The 13225-nt window shown below is 45.2% G+C and overlaps 1 protein-coding gene across 3 annotated transcripts in view; it reads left to right on the plus strand.

The window, feature by feature from the left end:
• The first annotated feature begins 989 nt into the window (after positions 1-989).
• MYO1D (myosin ID) overlaps positions 990-13225 on the plus strand; it is a 110083-nt gene continuing 97847 nt past the window's right edge. For all 3 annotated transcript variants that reach the window (XM_061343195.1, XM_061343197.1, XM_061343196.1), the window contains exon 1: positions 990-1118. In XM_061343195.1, the coding sequence (XP_061199179.1) occupies positions 1024-1118 (95 nt within the window). In that variant the 5' untranslated portion in view covers positions 990-1023. The remainder of the gene's footprint in view (positions 1119-13225) is intronic.

Genomic DNA, 13225 nt, shown 5'->3' on the forward strand with positions numbered 1-13225 from the left:
TTTAATGAGCATCATGCAAATGAGGCACTTGCACTAACACAAATTAATATTCAGCACGTTGTATGAAGCAAGACCAGAACACAACCCCGCAACAGAGAAAGTAAAGCACAAATAGGGAGACTCAGAGTACTTGGGGGGAATATTTTTCCTCCCAGCTCACCTCCAAAACCTGCCCCAGCCCCGTGTTTCTCAGGAGCAGGTAGAGAGCTGGGAACCACTGCCTATATCCAGGGGGGTTCAGTGCTTCCACCTGTGGGCTGCAGCCCCTCGGGATCCCCCCAGCTGTAGGGATGGAGACTGGGACAAGGAAGGGGATGGTTCCGCCATCTCACACCCACACCCCTAGCTCCTGCTCCCAACCAGCCATTCTTCCCCACAGAGCTTCTTGCTGGTGAGGCTGGACCTGCTCCCAGAGCCGCCAGCCTTCCTTGCCCTAATTAATCTGATTAGACCAAGGTGAGGGAACCAGGGCTCAGGGCACCTACAGGGTTTTTTGCCTGTTTTTATTCCGCATTGATTTGAGGGTTTCTGGGGATTGTTTAAGAGACAGAATGAGCAGGGTCTGGGAGGGCACCCAAGGGTGCTGGGTGCAGGATCTGACACTGCATGGTGGGGTCCTGTGGTGGCTGGGGGGGTCCCCCCGGTGCAGGACCTGCCGCCCTACAGTGGAGAGTCTCGGGGTTCAGGCCCATTCTCAGGGTGTTTCTGTGGGGGTGCCTGGATGCAGACATGGGGTGGGGGGGGTCCCCTTTGGCGCAGCACCCTGCTGTGACCCCCCAGTACTGACGGGCGCAGTGTGAGCCTCTCTCCAGCAGGTGGCTCTCTCGCTCCCTCCCTTCGCGCTCGGCGAGGGGCGGGGCAGGGCGACCTGTGCGTTCTCGGCAGGCCGCCAGGGGGCGCCCCCGGTGCCCGCTCAGTGCCCGCCGGCCCCGCCTCACCTGAGTTAAGGCGGGGCCGGCGGGCTCGAGGCCCCCCCCCCCCGCTCCACTCCTCGAGGGCGCGATCTCGAGCGGCACCGTCGCCATGGCGGAGCAGGAGAGCCTGGAGTTCGGCAAAGCCGACTTCGTCCTCATGGATGCCGTCACCATGCCCGAGTTCATGGCGAACCTCCGCCTGCGGTGCGTGCTCGGGGCGCGGGGTGCGGCGGGGACGGGTCGGTGCCAGAGGCGGAGAGGGCGGTGGAACCCCCGCCCCGTCCCTCCTTCCCCCGTTCCTTTTGCCGCCTCAGGGGGGTGAGGGCTTGGGGGGTCTCGTCTACCCCGTTCTCCACACGCCTTTGGTCGCCGGCTGGGGGGCGCGGGGTGCCGGTTTAGCGACCTGAGGCGGCCGGGCTGTGAGGTGAGGGAGCAGCACAGAGGAGCCAGCCTGGCACAGACCAGGGGTCTTCCGCCAAACTGAGCCAACTCGGAGGGACAGGTGGGTGTGCGGGAGCGGTGGGGAGCGCACAGCCCTGCCCTGCGCTCTGTGCCGGCCTCCTGTCACCCCCGCGGAAAACCCGCCTGTTCTCCCGCTCCTCGGCCCTGCTCCGGCTCCCTCTCGCACACCTCTGGCAGATGCCTGCTGTGCTGCCGCGCGGGCGAGGTGAAGGCAGGAGAGAAGGGCAGTAAAAGTGCCCAGGTCCAAGGCTGCTGCAGCCCGCAGGAGCGTGGCCGCCGTGCCCGGGCGCTGCGTTAACGTCTGTGATCTTTATGGTTTGATTTCCCTCCCAGCGGTGGGCTGCGGGAGGATCCGCGCTCTCATCCTCTGTGAAGTACAACTAAATCCTGAGCAGCACTGATGGGAGCACAGCCGGTGGGGACCCTCACTCTGCGGCTGCCTTTCACTTTCCGTTATAAAAGATTCATGGGAGCTCTTCCCGATAAACTCTTATGCCCCTGCCTGTGCAAGGATTTGATAATCACCAAGAGGAAGCCTCCGGGATCGAAACGCGACGTGTTGGCTGTGTCCTGTGTGTGTGTCCCCAGCTTTGCGTAGGCTTTGCTGACTGTTCCTCTCCTGCAGCTTCTGTTGCGGAGATGGTTGAAATCAGTAACTTGTCAGAGCTGTGCAGTTGTTGGACGCACCTCTGGCCATAGCCAAGGGAGCAGCAGTGGGATAAGCTTCCTCAGCTGGTAGGAAGCTATTGAGGACAGGGAAAACTGAGCTTTTTCAGGTAATTACGACGTCTCCCCTGGATGAAATCTGTAGATTTTGAGGGTTTGGCTGTATCGGCCACTGAGTGCTCGGGAAGTTCTGTGCTACAGAAGTGGCTATTGGAGTGTACCCGTGTTCTGTGGTGCTGCAAGGTCAGGGCTGGGATCCTGCAGCAAGCGTTATAACAGTAACCAGTGTGTTTAATACTATTTTTCTTCCATGGTTTGGATTTATCTGTGGGTAGGGAGGGCATTTGTGTTTAAATACAGAGGAAAACATAACGTGAACTGTTGAGCTTTGAACATGAGGAAGTAAATTAAGTAAATTTAAGCAAATCTTGCAGTGCCTCTGAAAGCTTAAAGGTGTTTTTTTTATGCACACCGTGACACTCTCATTGTATTACAGAAGGATCACAAACAAAGTCAGTGTAATTGGGAGGAAGCCTGCATGTAGTAGTTTGTTCTTGGAGTTTTATTCTTTGGTTAATGTGTACTAGAAACCTAAAGCTTTGGAAAAGCATTATTAGATACCTTAAAAATCAAGGTGGCGTGTTGGTTGTATTTAGGAATATAATTGCACTGGTAGACTTTGCTGATCAGTAGAACATCAATTGTAGATCCTTAAAAAACAGAGGATGAAAAGCAGCAATTCTGGATCCTTAACAACTGTTATGTTGTTTGATTAATTTCTTCTTTCTCATCTCATTGCATGCTGGTCGTGCCTGAGGATGTCTGGATGTTCCTGCTGCATCTAGCACACCTTTGACTCCAATACCGTGGACACTGGTACCAAACCCAGGCTTTTCCTTGTGATACCAATTTGAACTCCACTTTCTTTTGTACCAGACATCTGTGCTGCTTCGGCTGTAACCTGCAGCTCACAGAGAGAGTTCTGCCCTTCAAGGTTGTCTTGTTTCTGTGCTGTGAGCAGAATGATCTTGTGTTAAAGAAAATTAATCCTGTTCATTTTTCTAGCCCTAGTGCTCCCATCCCTGGCCTTGTCTGCAGTGGGACGTTTGGGAGAACTCAGCTGAATTTGTTAAAAGTGTGGCTTTTCTGTAAATTTGCTGAACCCTGCTCAGCCCTGTTTGACACTGCCAGTAGCACTAAGGCCCTGGCCTGCTGACCCAGCTTTGCTCTGGGGTTAGCACAGTGCTCCAGCAACATTTGCTCCTCTTGTTTTTACTGCTTTGGAGGTGGTAATTAACTTGCTGCTGACACAGACACAAATTACAGCTGAGGCTCTGACCTGTTCAAGGGTTAGTTATCTCACGTTGTGTTTTGTCATGTTGTGTAGATGGCACGAGTTGCCTTTGTGCTCGCCATGTGCCAAACAGAATGAAGAAATTGTTGCTTCTCCGTCATTAACTCCAAGTGGCAGGTTTGGATGGGCTCCACCCTATTCCATAAATCCAGCTTTCTGCCAGAGCTATTTTTGTTCAGGGTCACTGCTTGACCCAAGATGGGTTGTGCTGGATTTAGTTCCCAAGTGAGCCTAGATGTGGGTGGAATTGAAATCATACCAGCTTTGGTGCATGCAAGGGTATTTCCCCGAGGATGTCTTTAGTAGGAAAAAGAAATGGTGAAGTTGCACTTTTCATTACTGTAATATTTAATGTAGTGGTGTTGACCTGGGCTGGATCAGTGTGGCTGGTTTGTTGGTGCGAGTACCTCCCTAGGTAGGTGGATGGATGCAGTGTGCATTTACTACCTTAATTTCCAGTCCCTATGCTTCATGCCCTGTTGTTTGTAGGTTTATGTAGTGATTCAGCAAGGATATCACAGTGTTAGTATGTATTTTTTTATAGCCATGCCTTACAACTACTTAACAAACTGGCTGTTTCATGTGGACACTCAGGCAGTCACTGCATGTTATGTGTTAATTGTAAATTAAAGTCACCTGCTCCTTGATTCCTTAGTTCTGAGTGGGCCTTGTACCAGTGACTGGTTGTGATTCTTAGTCATAAAAATAATTAAAAGAAAAGAAAGAGTCAGGACTATTGGAACAGTTGGTGTGGACTCAGGAGCTTCATTCTTTATAGAGCACCCCAAAGCTTTAACAGAGAATTGTTCCCTAAGTGCTCATAAGGATGAATTATTATAAGCAGCTGCATCTGAGCAGTTTGCACCTTGGCACAGTCTGGCCTTCTGTTTAATCAGAGCCCTGCTGAGCTTTGTGGGCAGGTTAATTACCTCAGTAGCAGTTGGCATTTCAGTTCCTATCAGAGGACCTAAGATTAGCTGAAAGACTCCTTAAAACAGGGAATCTTTTTAAAGTCAGACAGCCCTCGGGTCCCTCCTGGCAATCAAGGGTTAGTATTTGGCTGTACTCTGAGTGTTACTTGCCTGTTCTAAGGGAGAACATCCTGCTCAGGACTTGTTAAAACACTTTCATTTCAGTGGGTGGTTTTGACTTAACCTGACTGTTAGTATTCCACAGTAGGTGGAGCGAATAGGTGCTTGTGGAAAGGGAATCACTTCAGCCTAGCTTCTCCTTGCAAGGTCTTGAATGCTTTACAGGAGAGTAAGACACGATCCCCTCTGTGCTGGGTGGTGGGGTGTTGTGGGGACCTGGCTGGACAAACCCAGTAGCAAGAGCTCTGAGTGGAAAGCCACACTGAAATGCAGGAATAAAAGAGACAACGATGTATGGCAGCAGCAGGGTAGTGTTCAGGGCAGTCCTTTCTGAGCTGTATGCTCAGGGTCTTTCTGTTCTCCCATCTAATTTGTGAGCAGGTGTTGCTTGACTCATCTTTCCCTGATTTCTAGCGTGTTGCTCATTTTTCATAAGCATTATGCAAATCCCCTCCTGGGAACATAATAGATCATTGTTGCAGTTATTAAAGAATTCAAGGATTTATGAAAGGAAGATGATGACACCACCCAGTAACGTGTAATGATCATAAAATAAATATTGGGTTGTTTTGCTCTTTTTTTTAACTAGTTCCAGCATGAAAGCTCATGTGGAAGCCAGTTCTTGCTGCTAAGATAGTGTCCCAGTCATGCCAGCCCACCTGAGCCTGAGGATGGGGTGTGAAGAACTACAGTGTAGTAGTCCTTGTAGTTGTCTCCCTGCACACATAGTGATTTCTGAGCTCTTAAAGCAACACTTAATAAAACAACAGTTCTGCATTCAGTTTAAAATATGCAAAAGTGTTTTTTCTACTGTTTCTCAACTATTTCTTGCAATGCAAACCCCAGCATTTTCAAAGCTATCCTAAATTAAGGTAATAGTTCTAAATTTGTATTTATTTCAGATACTTTTGAAAGATAGCAATTGGTATGATTAATAGTATTTTGGGTATTAAGAATCTATAAAGAAGATATGGTTCTCTGAGAATTCTCTGGGTTTGCTGCTGAGGCAAGTGTTTGCTGTGCATGCAGGGTGAGTTGTAGGCTGCAGTTCTGTAAAAAGGTTGTGGCAAACTGAAACAGGGAATTGGGTTCAAATGCTGTTGTGAGAGATCTTGAAGGGATTTTCTTAAGACAGTTGTGTGTTGGCTATACCTTTTAGAGCTCTCGAAGACATCTTTTTCTTTCAGGTAATGTGGTGGGCTGTCTGTAGTACCTCTCAGTCCTAGAAATGACTTGGTTTGTGTTTTGTATGGCTGGTGTGAATAGCTGTTAGTGTCTTGGGTTTACAGCATGCTCCTCTGGAGGCAGATTTGGACACAAAGGGCTGAAGATGGTGCTGAAAATGTACAGACTTCATAATTGCTTGCAAAAGCAGCTGAGAAGAAGCTCTAATGCAGTTGTTAGCAGCCCCTTTTAATAGGTGACATCATAGGGCATTTTTTTGTGTAAAGAGATAGATGTTCACTCTTTCAGTTCTGAAAGACCAAACTCTTGTTGTTCAGTTCAGTCACCTCTAGATCTGAAAACTGGACTATTTTCCTTTCATCTGTCCTCCAGAGGCCTGGCAAAAAGTGCATGAAAATGAAATGAAATTTAATGAAATTTAATTTGCTCTCATCTTCATCTTCAGAGGATCAAGGGCCCATAAAAATATTAGAAACAATTCTTTCTCAGCAGGGACATAGATCATTGATAGCATTAGATTCTTCACCTGTACAGAACCTTTCTGCTCTTATGTTGACTTAATCTTCCTTAAAGTGTTGGAGCAAAGGGGGGCTGTCTGTGTTGTAGTAATGATTTTGCACCAGCTTTCTTACCTTTCAAGTACCATCTGAAACATTCAGATTTCTGATTGAAGTTGTGGTAGGAGAGATCTGGCTTCACACTAGGTAGTGAAGTGTCTTTAATCCCAGCAGAGGAAATATGTGAATGCTTGGTTTCATTCGTGCTTTTGGTAATGAAATATTCATGCTTAATAAACATTCTTTTCATGCCTTTAAGCCATTTTAATTTCCTCATTTTAAATAGATATGAATATTTGAATTGTTCATGTGGTAGTGAATTGAAAAGGGGCTGGGAGGAGTCTGCTTGCTTCTGGAGAGAAGTGCCTGCACCACAGATGTTGCAGGACTTTCCTCACTGCTCAGATGGTCAGCAGTTAAGTCTCTGAAGCTCTCCTTGGCTTCTTCTGAACTGCTCAGCTTGCAGAGAACTGTCTTGTGTCAGAATTAGGAATGAATGGAATGAAAATTCCCCTTAGTCCATCAAAATTAGAGTTATGAGCTTGGATGGGGGCCAGCTTGATCTTCGTAAATGGAAAAGGCCATAGATCTCACTTTAGAAACAAATCCCAACCAAAGCAGTAGCAAAGGGAGGTTCAAGGCCAGCGTTTGGATCCTGCAGGGACTGGACATTCAGCTTGTGGAGCCGATGGCTGCTACAGGTGGGCTCAGCATTCCCTGACACAAAGCACTGAATGAGATGATCCTGGCATGGGATTTGTTTTGCCTCCATGTGTGCTGAATTTATATAGTTTCACTGACTCTTCTTTTTTGCATCTGTCCTCCTCTGCCTTATGAATACTTGGTGTTCTCAGAGAGAAATTTTACAGTAGTCTTTTTATAGCAGTGTGGGTCAGGTAGTGTTTAGTACATTTTAAGACATGGGTGTTGAATAATATACTAGGTCAGATTTATGAATGAGTTTAGTCTTTCAGGGTACCTTACAGCTCTAAATCCTCATACTGGGAATGCTGTGCCCCAGACCTGCCTGATGTCCTGGCTTGCCAGCTGACACTGAGCTGCATTTATAGTACTTGTCAGAGCATAGATAATAGAATGCAATTGTAGGTAGTGAGCTAGCAGCAAGCTGGGAAGGGACATTCATGTTCCATGGCATCAGGTGTGAGGAAAAAGCCCCCCAGAATCAGTTTTGTAACCAGCACTAGTGTGAATTAGCTCAGTAGCAGGTGCTCCTCACCGCATCATTTTTTTTATGCTGTTTGCATAGAGTATATCTACACAAAGTCAGCTGGTCATTTAGGAATTCCTCAGCAACCTTTTTGCTTTCATCCTTGCCTCTTCTCTGCAATTCTTTTGTAGATTCTCATGAGGTAATATGAGTCCTGAAGATCCTCAGAGTGGGCAGTGATTTGTGATGCTGTGTAGTAGAATCCTGCTCTTGTGTTTGACTACTGTCCGTTTGAGGTGGCTTGTATTACCTGCATCCTCCTAACTGAAGTAATTTATCATCACCTTCTGAATTTCAATAACTAAAGGATGCTTGACAGAGTCTTACAGTAAATATTAGCTAATATTTCCAATGAGTCTTGTGGTCTCCTTTAGTCAAGAGCCCTTTGTATTGACTTGGGTTCAAAAATCTGTGTCTTTAGGTGGTTTTACTGCTCTACTGCTTCACCTACCCCTTGCATTTCTTTCAGGCTGAGCAAGCTTTTACACTACCTGAACATTTCCCCTTTGGTCATATTTACTTAAATTCCTTTTGGAGATGCAGATCTGGGTGGATATTTGACTGTTACATCATCAGTTCCTGGGTCATGGTTGAATCTTTTATGGAATGAAGAAATTCTGAGGTGGGGGAGAAGATGACAGGTGTCTGAGCACAGGTTTGCCTGTGAGTGCTCAGTGAGGGAGTAGCAAACGCTTATTTCCAGATCTTAGAAACTGTGTTCTTCTAGAATATAGTTTCTAAAAGATTCCTGATCCTTTCAAGGCTTTTTTGTTAGATTTGCTGTTGTGTACTGATGTTTCTTTCTGTCTGTTAAACGGAGGTAAGTTTTCATTGTGGTGCTTTCAAATGCTAAAAGGACAGTTTGAGCATGAGGCTGTCCTGTCTTTCAGAGGAAAAGGGGCATTAGATAAATCTACCTGTTGAAAAGACTTTTTTTTTTCCAATCTAAATCTTAAACTGTTCCTCAGATGGCCTCTATCTCTTGCTTGGAATGAGATTTTCCTCATTCCTGGGGTTTATTACAGCCAGATTTGTTCTCAGTTGGTCTGTGTGGAGCCCATTGACACTGCATGGGGACCAGTTCTGTGTGTGGGCAGCAGTGTACATGGGCAACACGTAGCATGCTCTCAGAGCTCAGATATGAGAATCTGAGTGGGGAGGAAGGGGGTAGCATGTAAAGACCACATGAATAAAACAATTGTTAATGTTAAGCTCCTCAAATGAATTACACTTTGGGGAACCAGCTGAACTTTCTGAAAAGGTTAATATCTGGCTTCCATTAGAAGCATCAGACTGGGCATTGTCCTGGACTTTATTTATGGTGCCTAGAATGAACCTGCAGTAGGGAAACTGAAGGGAGCTCGAGCAATTTACTGAATCATTCTTCCCAGGAAGCAGAACAGCCAAGGAGTAATGAGAACCCATATTTTAACAGCTTACTGGATGGCAGCAAAGGCTGTCTCACTCTGAATAGCAAAGAAAAACAAACTCAGTCAAAAAGTTCTGTTTTCCCACTGTAGGAACAACACGGCTTTGTTTAGGGAGAGCTCTTCTATGGTATATTGAGGTGGTAAAATCTGGTGTGCCAGCCTGCAAAACCTCTGGTAAAGGCCTTTCCGTCATGGTTATCAGGAGGACAATGAGGCTTGCATGGGGTTAGACGTCTTGTAGATGCTTACAGCTAAACTTCTGCTTTTATTCAGGTTGCTCTGCTTCCACTAAATAGGTTATTTTGTTTACAAGAATGAATGCTAAAGTTTCACCTTCAAAGGAAAAGTCCAGGTACTGTTGTTTGAGGCCTTTCTTCCCCTGCACTGTCTATAAAGCAACTGGACATGGGGTTTATAAACTTCCAAGGTTGGACGTAGTGCCTTCCACTTCCTAATACGAGTTTTGTGCCTTCTTGATCCTGACTTTAAAGACCAGGGGAACGAATGAAAGAGCTGTAAGTACAATTTAGGCCTCCAGGAAAATGCCAGAATCCCAGACCCTGAGCACTGGGAGTCTCTAAGTGAACGTGCTTAGAAAAATTTTGTCCCTGCATACTGCAGAGAATATACTCTCCTTTGCTTCCTAAAATGTGGGAAAGATGCCGTGCTGCTTTTCCTCTTGCTTGCAGGGGCACAAGGACCCCAGTATTCTTTTAAAGATGGATGTAAGCAGCTCCTTGGAGCAGTAGCTGTTAAACTTTGTTGAAAAGTGCTTAGCAATGATAAAAAAACGTTATTTCCGAAAGGATTTCTGTAGCACTGAGTTTTTTTTTTTGCAAATGAAAGTCCAAATTTACCACAAAAATGTCCCTGTAACCTCTTATAATTCAAAACACATTACTTGCTTTTCAAAAGCAAATTACCAGGGAGACTTTCTAAAATAAGAATGAGGGGTAGATGTGTAACTCTGGACAATGCTGCTTCATAATAAAGTGTTTCCTTTTTGAGTTTTGCCTGTGTCGCAGTAAGAAAGAAACTTTGCTCTATGTGGTTTCTATCCTGACGTCCTTCAGGTGAAGAGAGCACTATGGAGGCATCAGTATAGAACAAGGAGGATGTGCATCTCCCTTTCTTTCCTATTAAATGTAGCATTTGCAGCTCTAGCAAAGCAAACAATAGAAATCTTCTCTTTGTTTGTTCTTAACTTGGATTTTGGGCTGTGCTGCATCCTGGCTTCCAAGGATGCAGACATTCCTAAGCTAGACATCTCCAGTCTCTGGCAGCTCATTCCCTAAATCTGTATTAGTTGTCCTGAGCTTAAAGCCCTCTGAGGAGATGCCAAGAAAAAGGAGACACGTGGAAACCTTTCAAACCTGGTGTAAAACTGCCAAGCTGGACTTGATGGGAAATCAAAGGCAAGTTGAAGAATTTTGAAATAATTGGGCATATTTTGCTTAATTTTTCCAATCAGTTGATAGAAAACTTGTTTTCCGTTAAGGGCTTACAGTTTTGGAAACTTAAAGGCGGGGAGAGCTGCTTATTGTCAAAATGAGTCTTGCTTTTAGCTAAAGTATTTCAGCTGCCTTCTTTCTTTTTAGGTGCTGTCACCCCAGTTCTGTGGGTAGTGAAGGGTGACCAGTACAGTCAGTCAGCCTGGAGCACTGGGTGTTGTGGGGTTTGGATGATGAGTGTTCCTGCTCCCAGGAGCAGAGCAGTGCTAGGCTCGTAGATAAAGTACAAAAGGCAGGACTTCCATGACTTCTCCAAGGTGATGAGGTTGTTTTGGGGCTTTGGTTGTGATTACCTTCAGAGCCAGCTCTGATTTGTTGCTACCGAATTTGGGAAGAAAACTCTTTTAGTCGATTTTGGTCTTCTGCCAGGAGCCTTTCCCATAGTTGATCTGTAACTGGCAGTTCAGCTGCTTTGTTGGTGAGTAGACCCTGTACAGGTAGACAGATCAGAGGCATTTTGCTTGTTTTGTTGTACAGATTAGCTTGGGAACAGTAAAAATGTGTAGCAAACACTATACTTGAATCACGGAAGCTGTTGAATAGGGTCATAATATTTTCAACTCCATCTAATACAAGATTTTAACCTTCTGCCTTTCCTGTAATGTCCTTGTGTCTAGAAAAAAAACCCCAACAGTTAAATACAGTAACTTAGTGAATTTTTTTTGTAGCACCTTGACTAAAAGGAAAAGCTTGCTAGGGTTACATTGACTAATGTACACTATTAAACCAAAATACATTGCAGGATGGAACAAACAAACAGGTTCTTACAGAAAGCCTGGCTTGGTCTGTAGGTCTGGTTTATGCTGCACTATGGATGTGGGTTTGGAGAGCTCAAATATTCAGGTAGTCAGGGGCAGCATTGTGGGTTAGTTGTATCAAGACACTGGCTGCCTTTCCAAAGGCTGCTCCATACCTGTCAGTTATGTGGCTGAAATCTTGTGCTGGTAGTAATTCCTACACCACTTCCACATCGCTTGTGCAGTGCCAAAGGATTTTATACCTCAAGTGCCAAAACTGTGGGAAGCCTCATAACCAATCTGGGAAAGCTTTTGGGAGGGAGGAAAAGCCCCAACCCTTTAACCTTTCATATGGAGATGTTATGGGCTTGTCTTAGCCCAGAACAATTTAAGATAAATGAGCAGTCTCTGTTTATCTTAATGAGACATTTGATGTGGAAGCTGATAGCACCCATGGCCAGATCCCAAGGGATTTGCTGTGTAGCTGCATGTAGGAAAATGGCACAATTGTGCCCACTCCTCTGGTCATCTCTGGGTGTTCACAGGGATGGGGAGCCTTCCATACCCTCAGTTTATCTTCTCTGAGTTAGAGTGCAGTGGATGTTTTGCAAACTAAAAACTGCTCACTGAAGACAGCACTTTCTCTAGTTTTGACGTGGGTTTTGTTTGTGCTGTGGTGCCAAACTGTCCTCTTTTTCTTTTTTTTTTTTTTTTTTTAATATGGGGAGGAAATAACATAAAAAACCATGCTACTCCATATCATGTACAAACCATCAGGACACTCACTGCATGGAAGTGATGAGTGAGCAGCACTGACAAATTCAACCATTCACTGCTTTTGTTTTCTCCTTTCTGACATTTAAGCCTTTGGGCTTAATGCTGTGGTTCAAACTTTTCTTTACAGTGATGAAAGCTAAAATCCTCTTTTAATAAGGGTGAAGATGGTTCTATTCATTCTACTCTAGGAGCATGTATTTAAGACAATAGTTGTTGTGAGACACAGGGAATAACTCACAAGTGCCAGTGGTGAATATTGTTTGTCTGTAGTCTTGCCTGTGTTTATCTCCCTGCTCAGTGGTGCTGTCACTGTTGATAACCCCTTGGATTGTCCAGTATTGTATTGATTTGTCCTACCACAGAGTTTTCTGTGGTTTAGAGCAAGGTGTCCCTGCCCATGGCAAGGGGGTTGGAACTTGATGATCTTAAGGTCCTTTCCAACCCTAACTATTCTATGATTCTATGATTTGCCTGGAATTACATTATAGAGAACAAGTCAATATAGTGATATTACTTTCCTATGTAGAGAGCATCTATTTGTCTTGGTTTGACTTGCTTTCTCACCAAGTGTGTTTTGGGATCTCACAAAAACTTACTTATTAGATCATACTTGTGAAGATAGTACATGAGATTGTTCCTCTTATTCCAAATATGACCAACCTGTGATCCTAATCAACATTTGCTTCATCATTGTCCAGCTGCAATTCCCTGGCAAATCTGGCCAACACCAGTGTTAACGTGAAGGTGGCTTTTTTTATTATGGACTTTGTTCCTTCTTTTCTATGGGCAGATATGACTGCTAGGAGAGCAGTTTGGGATTTCCTCCAAAGATGACTCATATTTGCCAGATCTACATACAGCAAAAATAGGACATGTCATTACAATGTGTATTATTTAGGCTGCTTACTATTTTATGCAGTAAACTGAACTTTAACTGGTAGTCTTTATCTGTGAGCTTGCTTTTCCTTCCCCCATTTGTCCATCTAAAGACAAACAAAACCCCAGCTGAAGCTTGAGTGTGTTTCCATTAATGTTTTTGCAGCTGTCCTGCCCTCCCACCTGCCTTGGTTTTATAACTGGGAGTGGAAGTTGCCCAAGGTGATCTTTCAGAAAGCAATAATGTGTCATTACTGCCATTGCCTCTACCTCCTGGCTGGTTTCTGTAGACCTCAGCCTCCTGCTTGCAGCATGGATGTTGGTGGTTAGTGTGAGCCACACCTGGCCCATTTTCTCACTTCCTAGATAGTCCCTGGGTAATCTCCATTGCAAAGATGGTTTCACTGTTGCAAAACTACGCCTGCAGGAAAGACCTG

Source organism: Neopsephotus bourkii, unplaced genomic scaffold (assembly GCF_033783945.1).
Source record: "Neopsephotus bourkii isolate Nb327-2 ecotype Australia unplaced genomic scaffold, CSIRO-AGI_Nbou_v1 NB_1821, whole genome shotgun sequence".
Classification (NCBI taxonomy): domain Eukaryota; kingdom Metazoa; phylum Chordata; class Aves; order Psittaciformes; family Psittacidae; genus Neopsephotus; species Neopsephotus bourkii.